Raw genomic sequence first — 24,486 nt, 5'->3', positions numbered from 1 at the left:
TATTGGTATGAATGTGAGTATGTCTCCCTCTATATTTGCCCTGTGATATACTGACCCCCCAGAGTGAACTGGGATGAGCTGCTGCCCCCCACAACCATGAATTAGATAAAGTGATCAAGAAGACAGATGGACATACAGATACTACACGTTCCTTGACTGCATTTGGGTTATATGTTATAAATGCATAGATCCTTCATAAGCACGATGCACCCCACATCTGTGACCAGCCCACTGTCATCTTTTTGAAATACTCTCTCATGCTGAGGTACAACTTGACACAGTACGATAAGCTTTGTTACCCAAGGAGCTCTTGTTTTGTTCAAGGTGTTTTGTGTGCACATCTTATTAAGTAAAGGTAGAGGTTGGGAGATTTTGCCCATGAGTTTCAATTCAGTGTTGTAAATTCCCCTGCGACAGTGATAATGACGTTAGATTGGTGTAGTGTCATGGGGTGGTAGATAGGGAGTGAAAAAAGAAGGGCCTCATGACTCCCAAAGACTCCAAAGATGAATGACCTGCGGAGGCGTTAGATAGGTGTGAGAAACCAGTCGAAGGAGTTTGATGGTGAGACATTGATGTTTTTATATTAGACAGTATTCTTCCATTATATTGAGCTTCCTTTTACATTCTGAATAGGATCTGAGATGCACGAAGTCTACATTCACACACCCACTCACAATCTGAGACCTTCTGGATCTATACTGCCTATATACCATGCACACTGCATATTGTAGGCAGGTAAAAGCATGGCTAATCATAGCGTTAAGAGACTTCAGGGTCTACATAAGGGAGGGTCTACATAACATGTTAAAAACAACAGCCTGAATGACAGTGCTACCAGCGGCTCGTGAGCATATGCCTCCGACCAAAACCAAATTACTTGTTTCTTGGTGTAATTCCCTCAGTTTTTACATAAATTGCCATCAAGCGCCCAAAGCTAAAATCTACTATGCATTTACCCTTAAAACGGCTTATGTGTAACGAGCTTCCATATTTGTGCTTTTCAAACCCAGCGCCCCCATGTGGGAAATGAAGACTAGCAGCTGGCCAAAGGGTAATCCCTACCTCCCAGACAAGTGGGATATTTAGGCTTACACGTCTTCAGGCGGTGCTGCAACTCTACCTGGGCAAATCTTTTTTTTTTTCCTTGCCTGTCAGTTGGTTGCTGTGAACCCCAGTGACTGCCAAGAAGTGAGGGTGGGTGTCTAATCACGAGACCATGGGTGATGGGAGACAAGAGCGTGCTCAGAATAAAACCAGGTTCAAAGCCCTCTGCTGTCACAATCTGGGGAAGATGCGGGTGTGTGTGTGTGTGTGGGGGGGGGGGGGTTAGTCAAAGGAAATGAATTGAAGCAATAAGAATGGGGAAGAAAGAAAAACGAGTGAAAGAAAAGAAGGAGAAAGGATCCTTCATCAGCTCCGCCACCTACTCACAGTCTGTTGATAAGAGTTTAATTAAAGATCAGGCAGGGTGAGCAAGTGGAGGAGGACAGACAAAAGCAGCCAAATATTAAACAATGGTACACCAGCAAGCTGAAATCGTCTGATATTAGTATCGATAAAGCCGATCTGTAAATAGCAAGTGCTGACGGGTGATGAATGTTTTCATTGTCAACCATCTGCTTATTCCCTCCTAAGAGACACATCAGCTAAAGAGAAAACCTTTAGTCTTTTATATGCATACTCTCCTCTGGTTCAAGCTCTCATCATTGACCCTGAAAATAAAATAACGCAAAACTCAGCATTGGAATATAATCAACATCAGATTTCATGCTGTTCAATTTTGTGCTTTCTATATGTCTGCACTGCCACAGAAAAATTGATGCAGAGCACTGGATCAAATCTTGGAAGGGCAGACTGATTTCTCTTCATAATCCAGTGTTTGGTTCCATCTTGTGGAAGTTTAAGGAAAAGATAGAGTCGCCTGTTGCTGGCTCATCCAGCTCCTTGACACTAAGCCAAAGACTGCATAAAGCAGTTTTACTTATAAGAAACTGGTGGGAAAAAATAGACAAAAGAAATCTGAGAAAATAATGACAAGATGGTTAAACTGCTGATCAGATCAACGTGGAAACACAAGAGTCAGAAAGAAGGAACCCTCCTGAGAGAAATGTGACTCAAACAAGACTGGTCCATCCAAGAAAAATGTACAGATGTTGATACAGTTATTTATTGCAAACTGAGGGGCCCTTCAGGCCCCTTTCTGAGTGTACCTACCGTACTGATTTAATGATTTATCCATCACTTTGTTGTGAAACTTCCACCAGAGGGAGAATTGAGTGCATGCTGGTGACTGGAGTTGCTGCTGCTGGCCAGGCCTGTTTCTTCTCTCCAGAAAGCCAGCGTTGCTCGTCGCTCTCTTATGTAACGTTACAATGCTCTGTGGGTTTCAAACGACACAGTTCATCAACACGGGAGCCATATGTCGATGTCAGATTTAGCACATATCCCATTACTCATTATAATATTCTATGAGGCAGGTGGCATGTTGCACAGTCTCACTGGAGGCTTTCCCACACGCTCTCAGTTTATATCAACAACAGTTCACGCTCAGGTTTCTTCTCTGTTATTTTTAAAGAATGAGAGTGTATGTGCACCTTCCTTCTTTCTCCACGTACATGGTTGAGGTTCCCACATGTTTTGCTTTTCCACTGCAGCAGGAGGGGGAAAACAGTTTAATGACCCTGCTGTCACCACCACTTGCACTCACTCTTGCTGCTTTTCCACCCAGGACAAGCCTCGAGCCTCAATTTCATGCTTCCTTTTGGATTTTCTCGGTAATGATTACATTTAAACTATGTTATATAACATGTACACCCATACCTCTGTCTAAATGTATTTAGGTTTTAATTTTTTAAGTATGTGACCTTAGTATGGTGTAATTTGGATCATGTGACCTTAAGAGTGGTATGGGCTGAGGTACCAGCCGTCTGTTTTTGTGTGAAATACCACACTTGCCTGACTGCCGGGAACCCCATCGTGGCGGACCAGACCGGCCAGAAACTTGCTCACTCCTCCTCTTGAAAAAACAAACACCCTTACCATGAAACACCTGTCAACCCCCCCCCCCCCCCCCCCCACCCGACCCAAACCCCTCGAACTGCAATCCTGCTTTTGCCGCTTTCTTCTCACCACTCTCACACCTTCTCTTATTCACTGTTCTTTCCTCTGAACTTTCCCTGTTTTCTCACGTTGGACCTTTCTCATCAAGCTGGGTCTCTCGTCATGTGTTTTTCTGTATCGTGTTACATCTAGCGTGTACCTCCTCAGCCATGTGAGAGAGGAAAACACTTATAATGAGTGGCCTTCAGCTTCTGACGTGTTTTTTTTTTTTTTAGCCCTGTATATTATATTGCTGTGTTCGTATGAGACTGGTACATTTTGGAACCGTTGCTATTTTTCCGGTCAGGCACTTCAATACAAGTTCTGATCAAATATTTTCATTTTCCAAAATGTAGTACTTGCATACTACAACTCCATAAATTAACCTATTGGTCTTTTTTACTTACATTGTGCTTGTTTCTTATATTTCCAATTGAAATACAAGCATCATGACTATTCTGTTTGATAAATTGTATTTTTCAGGTCAAACTACTTCTTTTACATGTTAATTTACCGGTTCCTAGTGGGACAGTTTGGAAAGTTTCTGAAAAGGTGGCCCATCAGATCCTCTCATGTTACACATCTACCTTTACTAAATTTTGGAATTCCAGTGGGATTATGATTATCGTTTTAATGCCAAAGACTTTAAAACTGAGCCTGCAAAGCCAAATATGGGTAAAAATTCCTGGTTGACATAAGTGAAGATGACACCAAATATATATGGACAAAATTTTTTTTATGAAGGCTGCCCTGGGGCATTCATTAGTCTCTGGCTCTGGGAAGGTAGTAAAAAAACTGATGATTTAAAAAAAAAAATGTAAAAATCCCCAAACTCTGTAAACCGTAGCTGTCCCTTTGGCCAAATCTCGCACTTTAAAGTTATTTTATTTAATCTCCTTTTAATATTGATCTTTTTTTTTTCTGCAGTTAACAAAGCTCCTTTAAGAGGTCGGTTCCCTACTTTGGGAAACTATAGGCAATGAAAAGAAACATTCTCCCATGAATCCTGTGTGCCATTGTATTTTATCTCTACCTTTTTCTTTCCTGATTAGTTCCAAAACTCAAATCTCACAATCTAAGAACAAGATGACGTCCATCTATCCGTGTTGGGCCTCCTGTAGAAAACCTGACATCTGCCTGGTATTGGCCTGGAAACGCTCCAAATGAATCCCTGACGCCGCCCCTATTCTCAATAAATCAGATGGATCGTTTCTGATATCAACATTAAATATTGAAGCGAAAATCCCAGAATTGAATTATGTATGATATTAACCAGATAGAAAAAAAGGGCACAAATAAGGATAAAATTATTGTTATTTCAATGCATGCACTATATTGTTTAAATATATTTTGAAATGGTGAAATAAAATGCTTATAGGATTTTTACTGTCTTTAAATTGTCTATAATCTACACATGATGTATTTAAACACACTGGAAGTGGAAAGGGGGCATAGGTCTGCATTTACAAGATAGTATATGGGTATTGTGTTTTTTCATATGTAAGTAACTTATCATGGCAAAACTATATTGGAGTTCATATCTAATTTAAGCCCAACTTTTGTCTAGTAGACTCTGGTTTTATTATCAATTGGGAAAAAAGTTATTTTAATTTTACTGTGAGAACATTGGCTTTTTAAAAGACATTTATAACTGACCAAAGAACTGTTAAAACAATACAAACCGATTCTAAAATCCCTATAAAGGTTCTCACAGTCCAGCAGTCACGTAAAGCAAATAACTTTCCTGTCTGGCTGAAGCTGCCTCATCACACAACATTAGTTTAAGTGTTTGTCCCTTTGATTCTCTTCGGTTTAGCATCGGTGGAAAGGCTGAAAACAGCAGCAGTCACAGGATTTTCACAGCCCCCCTGCCCCTGCGCCATGACCACCGAAGGATTAAAATAGATGGGCCGTGACTTTGTCTCTTTGGTCACGCCATTAGAGGGCTATGACTGACAGTTTCCTGACGCGGTTTCCTTTTTTAAATTGAAAGTCATGACTCCAGTCCTCAGTCTCTCTATGGTGTTTTTCAGTCAAACACGAATCAGGCTGGTGGCTTCACAACACACAGGCTGACTGTTGGGAGTAACCAGCCAGTCATCAACAAAGATTGACAAAAAGGAAATACAGGTTAAACACAGATCTGCTTCAGAGTTATAATACATATTAGACACGCACTTCTACTGACTTTGTTTTTTCACTCAGGATCGTTGACAGCTGCATTTTTACAACATGTCCAGAGTAAGGTGACCGACTGACTGATGACGCAGACATGAGAACAACATGTCTTCCCATCAAAAACACCAGAGTTAATGATTACCCCACCTGCCCTGCCCCAAACCGATCCAGATTTCCTCTGTTTTCTCCTCTATTGCTCATGACGTCTTATTAAGTGTTTCACACTTCTTCTTTTTTTATGAAACTCAGTGAGAAAGGGCAATAAAGGCTTTACAGTGAGTGACTTTTCGGAGGATCCGTTGGAAACTCATTAGTTTGGTGGTTTAATTAAAGTGACAATAAGCTAAAGCAATAAATGTTAATGTTCCATTCACATTTGTCTACAAAAACTTGTAACTTCTGTTCTGTTTTATGTTGGACATTTTTTTGAAGTATGAAAAGGGTTTTAAGAAAATAATTGCCTATAATTCTACGAATAAGCTGTGAAAGTCTTTCTACTTAAAGTTTCTGGCTGTGAGGAGTTGCTATTTGTTAATGAGGTCTTGACCTTGCTATTTGAAGTGCGTCTTTTAAACTGGTGCTGAATGTATATATGGTAGTCTACGTCCTCCTCAGTGACACAAGTTTATATTTATATTGCCCTAAACTTTCTATTGTTGTTTTTGCTGTTTACAAACTTATTTTATCAGGCAGTCTTAGTAAAAACAAATAATGGGAAAAAAAAGCTATTGTACACATTCATTTTCCCAAAAATTTGAAATTACTCATTCTAGAAGGGCCATTTTCTTAGTTTTTTTCTCCACACTAAAAGGAATAAAGTAATACAGAAGGCAAATCAGGCGGGACTTTTTTTTTTTCAGGAACAACAAGCAACTATGTGAAGAATATAAACATTTTTCATGCTATGGAGTGTGAGCTTATTTTAGTCTGTCTGATTGTTAATTTGGAGGTTAAATCTGAAAACAACATTTATCAAGCCAGAACCTAATCAGTAAGAGAATGAGAGTGAGGCTAACAAATATATCACCAGAACCAATATTTTCCTGTGTATCTGATAAAAATAAAAAAAATGCCCATGCAAGAAATCATTTGAAAATGGGACTTTTTCAGGTCTGAGAACTTTAAAGGTACAAAATGCAATTCATAGCAGTGTCTTAACTTTCCAAACCTCCAGCTATCACATTCTTTCATCATAAGAGGTCTCTGTGTTGGGGCAGGTGTGGCTGGAAATCTGTGGTTGAAAATAAGATGACAGGAGGAGGGGAGGCCAACCCTCATGTGTGCTGCCCTTAAAAACAATAATCCCGCTTTCAACCTGGACTCGGCCATTCTTTCCAAGTGATCATATCCTCGTCGTTCCCATGTCAGCACCATGCGGTTAGAAATAATAGTGAGGAACAGACAGCCCACCTGAATTCAAGATGGAGCAAAACAATCAAAGCCTGCCTCGGAAAACTATGGAAACATATTTTCTCAGGCACGGACAAAGAAAGGTGTGTTCACTCTCCGTGACAACTGTTATTATCTCACTATTTGCTTAATACACTCCACTTTAATTTTCTGGCTTGGCACCTACATTGGTCTGGAAAAACACAACGATTACACCCCCCACACCCCAATTCAACCCCGTCCTAAGTCAAAATTAGTGTAGGCATTATTATTGTTACCGTGCTGTCTGGCCCAGCTGAATATATTTACTTAGTGTTCGGAGAATAGCGGCCACAAAGTAAGGAATGTGACTAAGTGTGACTCGAAAGCGGCTGTTGCATTTTAATTTTTAACTCATAAAACAAATAGAGACCGGCCCTGCATTTTTATGAATGGCTTCATTCGTTCCAAAACCTGCCCACCAATCAGAGCGAACTTCCCCCTCGTGGAAACCACGCCCTTTGAAGCCACATAGGTCCCTACCTGCACGCTGATTGGCCAGCACTAAAGAGAGGGGGCGGGGCTTGACGGAGGGTCACAGCGGATATAAATTGGACTTTAGAAAGTTATCCAAGAAGAAAACGGACTAAGGTCCAATGTAACAAGACATAAAGACTTGTTGTGAAACTATTTAAGACCAACAACCATTTTAGTGGATTGTGGCTGAAGGACCTACTTTTTTTGTATTTATTGAAGCTGTCATCTGGCTAATTATGACATTTCTGTTCTTCATGACTGTACTGACAACAGCTGTCACCACACAGGTAAGACATCTCTCGCCTGCTCATGTGGCTGCGTTTAATGTCTGTTTTCAGAGGGTTAGGCTTTGAGAGTGATCTTCGTTTAATGTGTGTGTTTCCTGGTGAAGTTCTCGATAGTGACAATGCAATTAAACCTTGACCTTCTGGGTATAAAAGGGATTTCACTACCAGGTGAAACCAACATCAGATTAACTTAATTACAGGTGTGACTGCATGTGAGAAGTATTTCTTTGCACTGACAAAGTCGTGGTGAAGTCAAATGTTTGGGAAATGAGTCGCATCACTGCCAGCACATCGTCTGGTTGTATAATTATGACCACTGTTCCTGTGAAAATGCTCATCTTTCCAGGGGATCAGCGTGTCGACTCATGTCCACTGTCCTAAAGCACAGTGCATGTTGATTCCAACAAAGTCGAACATGTTGGCTCTAGTGCTGAGCTATGAGTCAAGTCACAAGCCAGCAGGGGACTTGGTACAAACCCTCAGCTGTCTAGACAGTGAGGGATGACTGGCCAGCAGGGAAGAATTCAAAATAAGTCACAAACCCATCAGGAGTGTACAATAAAATACAAAGTCAGAAATGAATGTACCCATTCATTTCCTCGCATAGAAAATGCTGGAAGGATGACCTTAGCATCCTTATTGGAGTGCAGACAGCGTCAATGTGAATCAGCCTTTGTCTCTTTACTTTCTTTCCCCTGACCAGCATGAACGTGAGTTTGATCCATGTGTTCCCTCCAGGTGACTGCTGGCTGCCCAGCAGAGTGTGAGTGCGCCGCCGAGCCCCCGGTTTGCCCTCCAGGCGTGAGCACTGTCCCCGACAGATGTGGGTGCTGCAAGGTGTGTGCTGCCCAGCTAAACCAGGACTGCAGCCCCATGAGGCCCTGCGACCACCACAAAGGGCTGGAGTGTAATTACGGCAACGACGTGACCCTGGCCTGGGGCATCTGTCGAGGTGAGAGTGAGAAGGACTGAGTATTTTGGGAGAGAGAGGAAATGTAACCAAAAACAATAGCTGCAATCTGGAGCCATTCTGGGCCTCTATTTGGCTCCCCTGCTCAAGTCACAGCAAGTAGTGCATGGAAAAGCATCTTGAAATTATAGTTATTATAGCTGGTATGATGTGCTATAAAAGCCAAAAGGTCATGAGAAAAAAGTATTCCCAGCTCAGTGACTGAGCAACATGTAACCTTGGACATCCGGGGGACAGCACAGGGGGCATTTTAATGAGTCGTGGATGTTTTATGACAGCGACGGGGGTTTCAGAGATAAAAATACTCTGTCCGACTGTACCACGCCAGTGCTGCCCCACGAACTATGAATAGCTGGTTCCTTTGGAGACAAGAAGTCTGACACATCCTATTTTCTTATTTCTGCTCACTTTTCTTCCGAAGTAATCCCCTGTGTGATTGTGTGTGCTGTTGCTATGTTGAGTCACTGTGAACTTTTCCACAACAGTTGAAGGGTTCTGCTGCTCAAACACATTTATTTTGCGGTTAAGAACGTGTACACTTTCTTTTTTTTTTTTCTTTCTTTTGTTTTTTTGTGGGGTAAAAACACAGAAAAACTGATTTCACTTATTTAGTTAGAAAACAATTCAAATCATAATCAATTGCATTCTTGAACTTGCAATTTAAATCAAAAACATGGAAGGGATTTTTCAAGCTGGTATTGAAGTTGTTTTTTTACTGTTTGGAGGAAATTCGAATGGCTCCAAAAGGCTGCATGAGGAAGTCATTACATCTAAACTATTCACACTCGGTGCTTGAAATTTTCAGGAATTTTTCCACATCGTTAAACCTGCTGAAGTAGTGAATACTCGTACTGCAGTTGTTATTATTGAAAAGTTTTGTCACATTTTAGAGTTTTTAAACTTCACACTGGCCACATCTGACCATTCATTTATTATTGAATGACCCTAATGTTATAGAGACTTACATATGGGTCTGGAAAAAAAAGGCAAAGTCTATCATAGAAATATTACCTCATTTCTTTTGTTTGTCTGTTTTATTGTATTCTCCAACATTATTGATGGATTATTCATATAAATGTAGAATTAGCCAGGACTTGGAAAAAAGTTTAACTCTGCAAACTTCCGGCTAAAGATGTTTGATGAGTGTCAAACTGTCTTAAATGAAAGATTCTGCAGTAATCACTGATTAGAGCTTTGTCATTTTTAAGCATCTCTTCTTTATTGCAGATTAAGATTAATTTTTCAGTGTCTGCATATTTCAGACACTGAAGAAAAAACTAGCCTAACCTATAGTCCCTCAGCACTGGAGTAAATTATATTAGTTATATCAACTCCAAACCAACTCCAAGATGGTGTTATTCTTATTTTCTTTATTTTTACTGACGACAAACCAAACGAGCTGATTGTATTTCTGAAGGGAGGTTTTCCTCTCCGCCTTGATTTCCTGTGGTTTTAGGGCAACATAGCGATGCAGCAGTTCTTGCATCGCAGCACGAAAGCCTCAGTTTGAATCCGACTTGGGGTCTTACTGTGTGAATTTTGCATGTTCTTCCCGTGTGTTCTCAGGTTTCTCCACTTTGCATTTCTTCCCACAGTCCAAAAACAAACAATTTGGGGCTAGTTGGTGATTCTGAAGTGAGTGACTTGATGTGACCAAGGGCGATACCCTGCCTGAATGACAATCTGTGTTTCTTATTTCTTAGCTAAATCTGAAGGACGCACATGTGAGTACAACGGCAGGATTTATCAGAATGGCGAGAGTTTCCGTGCCGGCTGCAAACATCAGTGCACCTGCATCGATGGAGCGGTGGGCTGTGCGCCTCTCTGTACTAACAAGCTGCCACCGGCCTCGCCATCCTGCCCCTACCCCCGTCTGGTCAGGAAGCCCGGCCAGTGCTGCTTCAGCGTCGACTGCCACAGAGGCACCTGGCGCCTTCCACTAAAGAAACAGGTTCGTTCAGTCAGGTGACGACAAAAGTCTCGATATGTAGGTGATTTAGAAGTGAAGAATAGCTCGTGAAACTGGTAATTAGTTTAGGTTCAGTTCATTGTCTGCAACTGTGATATTCTCCTTATAAAAAGCAGAGGAACATGGAAAAGGTCACATATTAGGTCTTTTGGTCACACAAATAGCAATAGATTAGTTGTAAATTAAAAAGAAAGAACTCTTTAAAAAAGGAAATCAATTATTCCCATAATTAAATTCAACCTGTCAAAGTACCAGAGATTTTTTTTATAGATTTATAGATTTCTTTTCTTTTCGCTATACATAAACTGAAATATTTCAAGCCTTTTTTTCTTTTTTTTTTGCTTTATTCTTAGAAATGTGGGGTTACAAATCTTCACAAATCAAACATACAACATCTGTTTATGTTAATATATTTTAGAGAAAAAAGTTATTTGTTTTTTTAACCGGAAGTCACAATCACAATAGATTTTTTTATTTTTTCAATATCATTATTATTATTAATCCTAAAATGTTCTTGTTGAAATGTTATGAATGTAGGAATAACTGACAAAATAATCCAAATTGGCTCTCCTGATACTCCAATTTTAGTATGAAGGCCTTTAGGTTGTGTTCATAATGTATGATTGCGTTTAATGTTGTTTTGCTGTCATTAGTACAATTAATTCTTAATGTTCTTTGAATGAAACCGCGTCTATTTACTGATTTTGCGTCTGAGTAACTTATTGTATCCTCTTACTATCAAGTTGTTCTGGTGTAAGAGTATGAAAAGTACAGAAAAGAGAGAGAGGGAGAGACACGGTTATAGCAATGACGAACCTCTTCTCCTCCTCTCTCTTACCATAGGGGCCTCCACCTCAACGACATCTGCCCGGTCCACAGCACCATCCCACACTCCAACATCCCGGAAATGAGCTGCTCCTCTCCAACAAGTTTGCAGACAGCTGGGAAAGTGAGCACGGCTACAAACACTTGCCTGGTGAGACACAGAGACACACTATGTACATCTAAGATTATTTCACTGCTGTAGACTGTACTCAGGTGTATGTTGTCCTCCAGCTTCTCCTGGGTCATGTGAGCGCCTTACACGGCGGCAGTTACCAGACGAGATGTGACAGATCGTGTAGAAACTGTTGAGGCCGCTGAAGCGGTAGAATGCTGTATACAAGTAGATGTTCATTCACGGTAAATGTCACAATGTCTATATTTGTGGAGCTGCTGTGAAACATAGACGGGTGACTGAGCCCCTTGTAAACACAATGCAAAATATTAATCAAGAGAGGTTCTCCAAAATCGAAATATTTACATACAGAAATAAATGTATTCTAGTCAGTGTCTCTGAGGCTGGACATGATCCCAGCGGACTTTAAGGAAAAGGCAGGATACATTTTTTAGAAAAAAGGTGCAAATATCTTAATCCTCTTGAAGTTTTTTTTTAAGTTTCTCTTAAGTTGGGTCAACTTCAAAGACAGCACTCGTACATTAAATTTTGGAGGTGTTTCATTTGGAACCAAATCCTGAAAAAGCCTCAAATGAAAAACAGCACAGTCTGAGAGACTACATTTGATATATTTCTCTCAGAAATTATTTTTTTCATTCTTCTTTTCCTCCTTTTGTATATTGACATGTCACTGTTATTTCATAAGGTCTCGAACTGAAGGGTGGAAGTAACAAATCACACTCATACTGCTGTAATTAAGTACTTCTACTATGTACCTATACTTTTAAGAGAATTTCAAAGTATGTCATATTAATCAAGCACTAGTATAGTTTACACCGGGGTTCTCTCTTCATTCCTGCTAAACCCCAAGTTTCCTCTTTCCTCCCCCCTTCCTTCTCGTCTCCAAACATTTGTCTCAGAGTGGAACCACTTGAAGGCGAAGACGTGTCCGACCCAGACCACCGACTGGTCCCAGTGCTCCCGCAACTGTGGGATGGGTGTTTCCTCACGCATCACCAACCAAAATCCTCAGTGTAAACTGGAGAGGGAGACAAGAATCTGCACCGTTCGACCCTGCGCCAGCCCGACGCTCCCCACCAAGGTGAGCTGATCTGAACCCGACATGAACTGAGAGACAGAAAGACAAACACAGACTGAGAACAGAGATCACACAACTGCTTATCAGGACAACTTATCTATTGTACAGCAAGACCTTGTTGTATTCCGATAACGCTTAACAATCGGGAATATTTTCAAGTCGTATATCTTTTTCTGAAAAGGGGAAAGACCAACGCCTTCCTGGTTTCTGTTTCAGCCAAAAGGCAGGGGCTGAAAAGCGTCAAAATCTGAACAGCAAAGAGGAAAAGAATGAAAAATTAGATGTTCTGGCTCTGGGTAAATATGCTCTTAGTGCTAAAGCCATCTTTATCCCGAGCTTAAGAACAGAGATTATCTTCACAGGGCTTTCGGGAAGCTCCACATCCAGTGGGAAAGAGGCAGTGCTGATTTACACAGCAGTGTTTTGGTGGCAGCCAGGCGCCTTTTTAAATATAGTCCCCCACCCCCGGCATTCCTGCCAAGCAACTGTCCATAGCTAGTCCTCATCTGTGTACTCAGAGTCCAGGGAAGTGGTGTGTCTATATTAATCCTTGGTGTTGGACACACACTAAGGGCTCCTTTCTCTGCTCTGCTGAGTTAAAAGCTCCAGCGCCAAGACCGATCAGAGGTGTGGGTTTATTTAACAGAGAAGGACACTCAAATGTGAAATAAATCTGAAAATTAATCACTTAAATCTAAAAATAATCCCCCCTCTGAGTCAATGTTTTGGCAAAACAAGAGGAAGTCTGGTCGCTTTAATGTGAAACTAATGAGTTTGAGTGTAAAGCTGCTTAAATCTGCTGTTATGTAAAAGGACGGTGCAGATAGGCTTAAAAAGTGAAAGCTTATTAGATTCTTTTTTTTTTTTTTTTTAACTTCTGACTTGTTTAGTGAATTTCATTACTGAAGCCAATCAGGCACAACAGTTCACAACATCCAGACCATGACACGCTTTGTATTTACATCCAACAGAAAGGGAAGAGCTGCTCGCCGACCCACAAAGCCCCCGTACCCCTCCACCTGTCCTACGGAGAATGCGCGAGCGTCCGCCTCTACCGGCCCAACTACTGCGGCGTGTGCACGGACGGGCGATGTTGCTCGCCGCGCCGCACGCGCACCGTTCCCGTGAGCTTCGTGTGCCCGGACGGCGAGCGCTTCCAGAGGTCGGCCATGTTCATCCAGTCGTGCAAATGCAGCGAGAACTGCGGTCACCTGAATGATGTGGCCCTCCCTCCGCAGCACTGGATGTACGGAGACACGCACAAGTTCAGCGACTAGTACCCGGGAGCCCGTTTAGAGGAGGAAGAAGGAACTTTGAGACGAGGGGCCCTTAAAGTGTTTGACAGCCACCGACTTCCAAAACCACGGGCGGAAAAGACCACCTTGGTTTTGGTTGCAGTCATAAAGGCGATCCATTTTGTACTTTTCCTGACCAGACTGGATCGATCACTGTTCAAACTGACGTGGGACTTAAATTAGAGCCCCGAAACAGAACTTCCTTACAGGTTCAGGTGTGGAGGATCCGAGGGCCTCAGATCAGCCTGAGAGGAGAAACACTTTAGAGCAACAAAGCACTTTATTTAGCACTGAAACTCTGGACTCTAATGTCAGCAATGCACAAAGAACAAAATCACCTTGTCTATCTTAGCTGTAACTCTGCCTTTGGTAATGGTAACGGCTTCACTTCTCACAATGCACCACGACTACTTATAATGCAGTTTGAGTTGAAAATTCCACTGAGTTTCTTACTTTACATAATGAAAAGAGACAATACCCACAGGCAGACATTTAATGTGCTTTTTTATGGCACTGCAGCCATGCACTCAAAACAAATGACATGGTTTCCTTTCTAGATAAGGAAGTCTACCTGGACCTGGTGAGCATCGAGCAAGGACTTGAACTGATTGATTTCTTTATTTTTGCATTAAATGCATTTTAGAAAAAATGTCTTAAACAAAAATATGTACTTTGTTTGGATCGTATTCTCTCCTGTAAATACATTTATTTTGATCCACAATGGTATTATTGTTGCATTTATACATTCATGGATTGAGATGCTACAGTGTGGCTGTAGCTGGTTTTTGTCAGTCATTCCTAGTGCCAAAACATTCCAGCTCAAATTTCATGTGAAACTTCATTATAACAGTTTAATTTTTTCCTACTGCTTCAAAGTCACCAGCAGCTTTTCAATAGAGTCGCCGCGTTCCCATACTGTGACAATGGCTCCCCCTGCTGGTGAGTATATCCAACTGCGGTCAAAAGTAACCATAGAAATTCTTGTTTTAGATATAAAAACTTTTATTTAACCAAAACACTATATTCATGGGTTGAAGAAGAGAAAAAATAACAGGCACCCAGCAAAAAAACACAGAAACAAATGTTGTCTACAAACATGTTGGGAAAATGATGGTGAATTAAAGGATTTTTTTTCTTTTTTTTTTTTTTTCTCCCCAATCTTCCTCCACAACACAGCAACCACGATCACACAGTCTTCACTGCAGAGACATTTCAGAGTCATCTGGACTGTTCAACTGCAAAGAGAAAAACAAAGGGAGGTTCAGATGGAGGAAAGTGAGTCTTTAAACGGAGATGTTCCAGGCTCCATCACACATCTCCCCTCTCTGTTCATATGTCAAAGTGTCCATGGTGGAGCCCAAATTCAACCCCTCCTCCCCAGGGACAAAAGTCACACATAGGCAGATAAATAAATGTGGTTACTGAATACCAGAAACTTTCTGCTCAAGCTCACAGCAAATGTGGAGGAAAGATACACTTACTGTAGGAGGAGATGTCGATCTCCTCTGGTAGCTCGGCGACGTTGACCTCGAAGCGGTCTTGAACCTCGTTCAGGGTCTTGGCATCAGTCTCATCTGACACGAAGGTGACGGCCAGGCCTTTTGTACCAAACCTGCCGGCACGGGCCACCTGCCGATAAGAAAGGCAACGCTCAAAACAGGCTCTGCTCCCACACAAAAAAAACCAAACAGTTTGAACATAATTTTGGAAACTTTCAAATTAAAAGGTTTAGTTTTCTGACTTCAGCTGAGCATAAAAAATATGTTGCGGTGAAAGCCACAAACGTTTGTATTTTTTTTGGGCTTAGATAAATACACCTAAAAACATGATGATATTATATCTGAACTGACTCTATGAAGGTAGGTGTCAGAATCCTCTGGCATGTCGTAGTTGAAGACGATGTTGACTCGCTCGATGTCCATGCCTCGGCCAAACAGGTTTGTCGCCACCAGGATCCGACGCTGGAAGTCTTTGAACTGCTGGTACCGTGATAACCTGCACGCATCAGAGCAAGAACACGATGAACCGACGGCACAAATGAGATGTAATTCCAATCTGATAAGACGCGGGAAACAAACCAAACCAAGGGAGAAATCCAAACCCAGGTCTGGCCTGTTACACACCGGTAACTAATTCTTAACTCCGGATAAAATGTTGTGACCAATTCTCCACTCTAAATTTTTTAGATGTGTAGAAGCACTAACCTCTCCTCCTGTGCCATGCCCCTGTGGATGGCAATCGCTGGAAAGTTCTGCTCCACCAGCAGCTGGGACAGGGCAACACAGCGATGGACTGACTTAACGAAGATCACCACCTGCCAGGAGTAGCAAGAACAATACTGAATACAGCACTATTTTATGTCGATAATAAACACAAGGATCGCACTTTCGTCCCCTAAATAACGCCAGTTAGTCTCAGTTTACCTGGTTGAACTCGAGCACGTCGAGCAGGTCGAACAGCTTTCGGTTTTTCTCGCTGTCCTTCAGCTTGCAGTAATACTGCTGTAAGCCATGGAGTGTCAGTTTTGTCTCGTCGTCCACAAACACTTCCATCGGCTGCACGGCGAGGGAGAGAGGGACCGGCGTCAGTCTCGCTCACACCAACAACATAACTCGGCATGAAACACGAAGGTGAATTTTGACAAAAAAATGGCGTCTGGGTGTTTGTTCTCCTGCAGCTCAGCGAGGCCACGAGGGGGGCGCAGCTGACAGAGGAGGATTATTCATATACCCCTCTCATATGGCCACTTATGACACAGACAGCCACAAGTAGGCAAAGCTAAAGGGGACTTAGTGGGAAATATAGTAAACCGCATGAAGTCCAAGACCTCACGGCCATAACCCTCAGTGGTGGACTTCCACTACCGTGTTTCAAACACAAAGCTGAATGAAAATCTCATTTTAAGCCAAGCAGTATCAAAACGGCAAGCATCTCAGCAAACATGGGAATAGCCGCCGGTGCCGTGTCAATTGTGAGTAATGACATATTTTCTCAGTCGCTGAAATAGTTTGCACTGTGATCCAGATTTTCTTTTTTTACTAGAGCTAATAATTGCATAAAATCAATGAAAAAAGCATTTAAAAAAAAATCTGACTAAACATCTTAATACCAATCTAGTAAAAATGGATATCTTTATTTAACAAAACCAAACACTTACTAAAAATTTTAACAATCTCAACAAAAAATTACAATGACATGTCCCAAAAAACTTCTCCAATAGCTGATGACAAACTCACTCTGACAATATGGTCGACATCTCAGCTCGGGTCTAAGTGTTCTGTTGTGTTGTGTCCGCTACTCGTTTGTTTAAAAAAAAAAAAAAACAACCTTAATCTATGTTTTACTTTGAAATTTCCGAAATGTTTTGGCGGGCCGAATTGGAGCCCGTTACAAGCCGGCTTTGGCTCACGGGCCTCATGTTTGACACCCCTGTTGTAGTGTGTGACAGGAGGGGATAACTCACATCCTGCATGAACTTGCGGCACACTGGACGGATGTCCTTGCTGAGAGTTGCACTGAACATCATCACTTGCTTCTCGTGAGGCGTCAGTCTGAAGATTTCCTGGACGTCACTCCTCATGTCTGCGAAGCAAAACAGTTTATCCAGAATAACTTTCCTTTCGTGAGTGTGTGTGAATCTTCTTTGCCAACAAATTAGGAGAGGATTTAATTCTTAGTTATTTATCTGTCTCTGTTTTGTTTTAACCTTTGTATATATATATATATATAGCAGGTCTTATTTTTTAGAGTATTCATTAATATCCGTCTTGAATTCAGTTCTTGGATTTCATTCATAATGTAAGAAGGGATGACGATTTTTTAAGTTTTTCTGGGATCAGTTATTTATCTACCCATCGATCAAAGTATCTGTTAATAGACAGACGTTTGGTAAAATGTATCATAAATGTTATTTTCTGATAATCCAAGAGAATAAACTCAATAGCTTGATTGGGAACTGTTGAACAAAATAAAACAAAGATAAAACCCAAAACCCAACAAATCATTTTTATCAACTAATGATTAAAGTAATAGAAATCACCCACTTTGGAATAAAAAAACATGTAAACTTATTAGATATATTCTAATTTCACCTGCTGGAGGAAATGTTTACATATTAAATGCGGTTAGATTTCCTAACTGCAGTCATTCCATAAAACTCCCTTTTTGCTCCTCTCACTCACCCAACTGCTCCAGCATCTTATCGCACTCATCCAGCACAAAGTGTTTGATGTTCTTCACGCTGAGCGTCTTGTTCCGAATGAGGGCCAGCGTGCGTCCCGGAGTTCCCACCACAATGTGAGGGCAGTTTTTCTTCAGGGTTTCCTCGTCCTTTTTGATGGCCATGCCGCCGAAGAACACGGATACCTTGACGGTGGGCATGTACTTGGAGAAGCGCTCGTACTCTTTGCTGATCTGGAAGGCCAACTCTCGAGTGTGGCACATCACCAGGACGGACACCTGAAGGGGATGGGACAATTATAAATGTTAGCAAAAGATGTTGGCCTGTCCAGTCATTTCGTTGCGTGATCTGTTTTAATCTTATTTCTGGAATTATGATATATAATTTGTTCATAAATTTTTCAATAACCATCCATTACAGTACTGATCTGATTTTAAGACAAGCTTTTTGTTTTTTTTACAAAACTGAAAAGGTGCAGTTATCCTATACTATTATATATAATATAGATTACATATACAGAGGAAACATCTAAGAAGTTCTGCAAATCTTCCCTGTTCAGCATGTTTGCATGGTCATGTGTCTGTGCATACATCTATCTGTTCATAGAAACACTACGTCCATAAAAACAAGATTTGTTCTGTAAAACTTGTTTCTAAATGGGAGCCATGTAAATCAGGGGGTTGTCTGCCAATCAGGGCCATGTCTTATTCCGAACGATACATTATTCAGGACTGAGAGCAAAATGAAACAATTCTGTGAGAAATAAAAGATCATAAAGGTACAAGCTGTTATAAAAACTGTGGTGCTGATGATTAACTGTGATGCATTGGTTCAAATTGGTCATATTTCACCTCTATTGCAGCGCTTCCTTTATACCAGGGATGAACCGATACCACTTTTCTCCAAAACGAGTAATGCATGAGTACTTGCATTTGAGTACTCGCCGATACCGAGTACTTAAATTTACTATAAAAAAAAATAAAAAACATTTTTAATGGCGCTGCCACTTATACTGTTACAAAACATTGCATGCGTGGCCCCTTTAAGAGGGCCTGAGAGAGCGAGCGTGTTTATGCGGAGCGGGTCCAGCACAAAGCTGTACTTAAAACTAACCGGCAAATAAATACAACAAGTGTTCATCTCAGAAACTGAGTTCCATGTCCTGCTTTCCATGGGCTGTGAGATGCGGGAATTGACCGCTCCTCATTGCTCGCCCACGATGTACGCTCCTCACCGCGCCTTGCAGCGGAGTGTCATAAACCGCGCCGTTATGTCTTCAGTGTATCTTCCTACATAACAAGGAAACGGACTCCAGTAGCCAATTAACCGTTTATTTATGTACACACCGAACAAACACGGAGGACCAGCGGTCTGCTGCAGGATAACTCAACACACACACACACACTACAATACCCACAATGCCTTGTGTTCGTCCTAACTACAGCAGCCCCAGTAGGTCTGAATACACAACGCGCGCTGCCGTAAAGCGGTATCGGGTGTCGTGGCATCGGTGGCACTTTAATGAGTACGAGTACTCATGCCTGGTATCGAACCAATACCCGATACTGGTATCGGGTATTGGTGCATCCCTACTTTAAACCAACATGAGGTTTTCCTCTGCACATATAGTTGGGCAGGAAATGGTAACGCTGAAAAAAATATTCTATTGACCTAATAATTTTGTATGGAGAAATCAATCAAGTATTTTCGAACGAATAAGGCTTGGCAATTACATCAAGTAATTATTGAACTGAACAAAGAGAAACCCTCAGTCAGTCTACAGAAATGAAATTGAAGTATATCGACTTGTAGCAACTCACCTGACCATCGACAGGTTCAATCTGCTGCAGAGTGGCGAGGACAAACACTGCCGTCTTTCCCATACCAGACTTAGCCTGACACAGAATATCCATTCCAAGGATAGCTTGAGGAATGCACTCATGTTGAACTGAAAGCCAAATAAACAGCAACTCAAAACGGGAACAATCTCAGGTCCCTCGTTAATATCAGAATGTGTTGTAAGACAGTAAACAGTAACCATGTATCATCTGTTTTGAATCTTAAACCTCATCCCACTGTGCTCTTTAACATCTCAATAGAACTGTTCTGAGTCCAAATAAACACCAGAGTGGCGTTCTTGTTTGTTTAAAAGTACAAATTGAGCTGTTTTTGTTTTGGTTTTAACAATTTGAACAATTCCAGCTTCCAAATGATTGTTAAAGTATTCAAAAGCAAACTAAGAACTGAAATGGGAATCATTTTACCATGTTGCTGAATACCAACAATATTGTTCTATTGTCTCAGCTTGTTTGAATCTAACTTCACCAATTGTTTAGCTTTAGACATGCTTTGTAAAAAAACCAATATGCATTTTAGAAAATAGAATAAAGTTCTGATCACTTTTCAAGTCACATAATATATAAAATTGTGTTTTTGATGTGACAGAGGGATACATTTCAGACTCTTCATCGCTTTACCATATAAGGCATGGCATTTGAGTAGTTGAAGCATCCGATTAGGCTTTACTAAGCTTACATAGAGTACGATAAAGATGAACTAGTCTTCACCTTCTGATGGATGCTCGAAGCCACAGTCCACGATGGCGCGGAGCAGCTCTGGCTTGAGGAGAAAGTCTCTGAATCCTGAGCTGTGGATGGAAACATAAGACCCCTTCACCTCCTTTCTGTTTGCTGGGGTCCCACTCTCTGGGATTCCCTGTGGCTCCTCATCCTCCTCGTAGTCCAGGAGCTCATTATCAACATCGTGATCTGCCATCTGCACAAGAGGTGGAAAAAAAAAAAAAAAAAAGACATCCTTATAAACAACAGACTCTAACAGTAGCACCTTTGTCGTTCATGTACATTCTGCCGTTTTTACAGCTTTAAAACACACAAAAAAGTGATAATTGACGTTGACTATGTTCTTTTAATTTTGCATAAACCAACCATCCTGTGGCTGGCCCTAGAGTTGAGAGTTTATAGTTAAAAAAAACAAAAAAAAAACGAGAAAATGTAAGTAAACTCTAAGCAGCGACGCTAAACAATGTTCAAGGATGACTGGCTAACGTTAGCTCACTCCTATCATAATGAATGAGGAGTTTGGAGTGATCTGAATGCGTTTAAGATATAATATCCAGAAACGTCCACACTTGGTGTTTGATACACAAACACACTCAAAAGAAAACGCGCATCAACAATGGAGACGGCGTCATTAACGCTGGCTAATTAGCAAGCTCGTGGCGACAAACACGTATCTGCGTCAGACTTTGCCAAATTAATTGTGTGTAATATTCCACGTACGCGTGAATTTTATGCGATATATTTCAGCCGTTGCAAAACAAAACTAGTCGATAAACGTTGCCGTTTAAAGGGGCACTGCTGTATCACTGTGAAGCTAAAGCGATTAGCATGTTAGCTTCCAAAGCGAAGACTGAGATGATCATTTTCACGAGCAGCAAATTAATAATCCTGAAATGATCCGTGGTTTCGTGTTGGACGTTGTTGTACACTTACAGTGGTATGTGGTGTGAGAAGTACAAGAACGCCGCGGTTACCTTGCTGTGATGTTTTATATCCCTCTGATTTCAATGAATCGACCGAGTTGCCGAGACGCACGCAGTTCGCAGGAGGGTGAGCACTGGTAAGACACATGCTTGCCGCGTTCAAGAACACCTCGGAAACCTTTATTTTCCCTATCAATTTTAAGAAAAGGAACGTCATTTTAACATCAGTCGATGGTTGGGAATGTATTTATTGGGAAATGTAATTATAGTGAAAAGATTTAATTTTAACTTTACTTTTGATGTTCATGATAGTGAGTTGTGTTGCGTATTTACGATACTCAGGATAGCACATGAAGGCACCTTCATGTAAAACGAATGACGCCGAGTTTCCGTGGATGTGATTGGTCAGAGTCACAGAGGCCAGAGAAAACCAGCATTTTGCTCATTTCTATGTTATCTATTTATACCTGTCATGTGTGTACTATATCCATGCATGTAAAAATATTAGAGGTGCCAAAATAATGCAAAGTCTTAAGCATTGTTGACAGTATTTTCAACTATATGGAGAAGTGCAGTATTCATATGGACCACTTGATAGCAATGATGTGATTTGTCAGACATCAGAATACAGTAGAAATACTTTTTGATCACAAGAGAAAACGTCATGATTTTCATACAAATATAAGCAAAATGTAAAGTTGCAGTAAGAGAGTAGGTCTATATTAAAAAGCATACACTTCAATTACAATTTTTGTCTTTGAGAATTGTTTGCTGTGTTCCCCAAGATATTACATAGCACCTATTGTAACTCTAACTGGAATTAAAATAGCAAAAACCTTCAGCATTTTATGAAATGGTAACATGAGTATGGAAATACAGCAATAGTGATACATGCTCCAACAAGGTGTTTTTATTACAGACAGAGAAAGATTTGATTTCTTTATCTTTGAAGGAGTGACTTCAAACTCATGCCTGGGTTGTGTAATAGTATAATAATCTTTTTTTATCCACTGACTCCACGAATCAAGATACAGCTCATCAAGTGCTTGACATAGTTCCTCTCACATGTTTTGATGGTTACCAACATTTACAGTGTGTTTTGCAGACAATCATTGAGCCAAAGCCTTCAAAACTCAGTCAGAACTTCACCCCTGGAGGTACACTACAGTCAATCACAAAATTTTAATTCTAAATAGATTTAGACTCACCATAAACAATCACTGATCAATCAGCCATCTGACAAGGAATTGACTTTGAAAAAATTCAAACAGTTTACAGTGTAAATGGTCTGTGGCATTTCATCTACAATGGTTAAGTCATTCCTCACCTCTCACACCTTGATGGAGCTATAATGTGTGTGGTATTGGTGTGTATTCAATGTAACAAGCAGATCTAAAGGTTTGTGTGGTCTGGCTTGAGGCTTCACCAAATAACTCTTTTAATCACCTTTATATATCCACTATGTCTTGTTTTCTTTCCAGTGCTTTTATTATTCACACAAGAGTTTGGATACAAAATAATTAACCTCATAGGTTAATGCATTCTAAAAAAATAAAAAAACACCCAGAGGACAGACCTAGAGTTACATTCAGTAATGAGATTTCACAACTGTAAACTAAGAACACAAATCAAACTTTAATGTGTAAGAAACAGATGATTGATGTCAGTGTGGTAGTCTTTATTTCGTACAAAGGTCCTTACATAAATCTATATGTAAGTGATAATGAATGAGTGTCCATACGTTAGAATAAATACCATATATAGACACAATTTTTTGACACTTTACTCACATTTGATATGGTTCTGAATTAGCTGCTACTATTTCAGTGAAAGAATAGAGAGGTGTACAATTTAAAGAGTTGCAGCTACAGTTATGTTACAGAGTGAATCCCAAATCCTATGAAATACAAATGATTGCAATGGATTTAACTTGATGGAAGCATTAGCAATAATAATGCAATACTACACATTTACAGTAAGTTATTAACTAGTGTAATGCTTGGAGATATTCTGAAAAACTTTGATGATTTACAACAAGCTACAAAACTTCCTACAAAACAACCATACCTCCACATAAACTGTTTATGATTGTTTGATACCACTTGTGTATCAGATCTAATCTTTTTGAGTATTTGTTTCTGAATCTTATAGTTGTTTTAAGGACAGGTTTTGAACAGCTTCATCAATGGTTTCTAAAAAAAACAAAACAACTTCAAATATGTATTAATAAGAACATTTGAAATTATTTTATATTGATTGTCCTGATTGATCTTGACTTGATTGACTCACTTTCTTTCTTGCTTGATACAACTTTAATTTGCACCGTTGCATGGCAACCAATGTTTTCAACTGGTTAAGCTGGTTATATCAAGTGTTCCAGCACCCATACTGTGATTCCCATCACAGAATAATGACTGCTCTCTATGTGTCTGAACAACACAAGCACTCATTGATGACCCATGGCTTTGTACCCTTGAACAAAGACTGTTCTCATTATTACTTGAACTTTTTGGACATATTATGTGCTGTACATGACACAATCAACCTATTGACATTTTGATGTAGAGGAACATGTTTGAGACCTTTTTCTTGTGTTTTACATGTTTTTCCATTGGTTGATAAGCGTGTATACACTGTTACTTCTAAGTGACTCCGCTACGGGTTGAAAATTAACCCCAAAGGTTGGACAAAGTTTGTCCAGTTAATTTTAAATCATTGTCATTAATGTTTCCTCTCATTTGATGTCCCTGTCCCTACCTTATATATAATTTTATTTTGCTCCGGATACTCTTCACATTCTACACAATGTTCAACCTTCATGAACTTAGAGTTGTTCTATTGTGAGACTTTAACTTTTTTTAACCACTTTTGGTGTGTATTTTTCCAACAAAGTTTGGCAGCTGTTAGATTGTTTTATTATTAAACGAGAATTCCTGAAGTAATGTGGAGTTATTTTGTTGCTAGACAGAGATGAACCCGTTCATCCGACACCGCTGTATGACACCTGCAGAGCCCGCCCTCCCGCAGAATAAATCTCCACACTGATTGGCTACACATGCTGT

General features: G+C 40.5%; 2 protein-coding genes across 3 annotated transcripts; one reads left to right on the top strand and one right to left on the bottom strand.

Moving 5' to 3' along the window:
* The first annotated feature begins 7,250 nt into the window (after positions 1–7,250).
* Positions 7,251–14,880, top strand: LOC308109626 (CCN family member 1-like). Its single transcript, XM_080463322.1, has 6 exons — positions 7,251–7,472; positions 8,211–8,424; positions 10,146–10,393; positions 11,255–11,387; positions 12,269–12,450; positions 13,419–14,880. The coding sequence occupies exons 1-6, from the start codon at positions 7,422–7,424 to the stop codon at positions 13,722–13,724; spliced, it is 1,134 nt and encodes a 377-aa protein (XP_080319448.1). The 5' UTR covers positions 7,251–7,421; the 3' UTR covers positions 13,725–14,880.
* LOC308109625 (ATP-dependent RNA helicase DDX39A-like) lies at positions 14,008–21,579 on the bottom strand. Of its 2 annotated transcripts, none has more exons than XM_080463320.1 (10): positions 21,476–21,579; positions 20,490–20,697; positions 19,743–19,870; positions 17,924–18,200; positions 17,206–17,324; positions 16,166–16,297; positions 15,947–16,056; positions 15,593–15,737; positions 15,224–15,371; positions 14,008–14,977 (listed from the first exon to the last, which is right to left on the bottom strand). In XM_080463320.1, the coding sequence occupies exons 2-10, from the start codon at positions 20,695–20,697 to the stop codon at positions 14,961–14,963; spliced, it is 1,284 nt and encodes a 427-aa protein (XP_080319446.1). In that variant the 5' UTR covers positions 21,476–21,579; the 3' UTR covers positions 14,008–14,960. The 2 variants fall into 2 exon arrangements, with proteins under 2 accessions (XP_080319446.1, XP_080319447.1); XM_080463321.1 differs by having other exon boundaries at positions 21,435–21,537.
* Positions 21,580–24,486: the final 2,907 nt, after the last annotated feature.

Source organism: Lipophrys pholis (assembly GCF_963383615.2).
Source record: "Lipophrys pholis genome assembly, chromosome: 5".
NCBI lineage: Eukaryota > Metazoa > Chordata > Actinopteri > Blenniiformes > Blenniidae > Lipophrys > Lipophrys pholis.
Note: the sequence above shows the minus strand (reverse complement) of the source record. Positions and strands in the feature narration are given on the sequence as shown.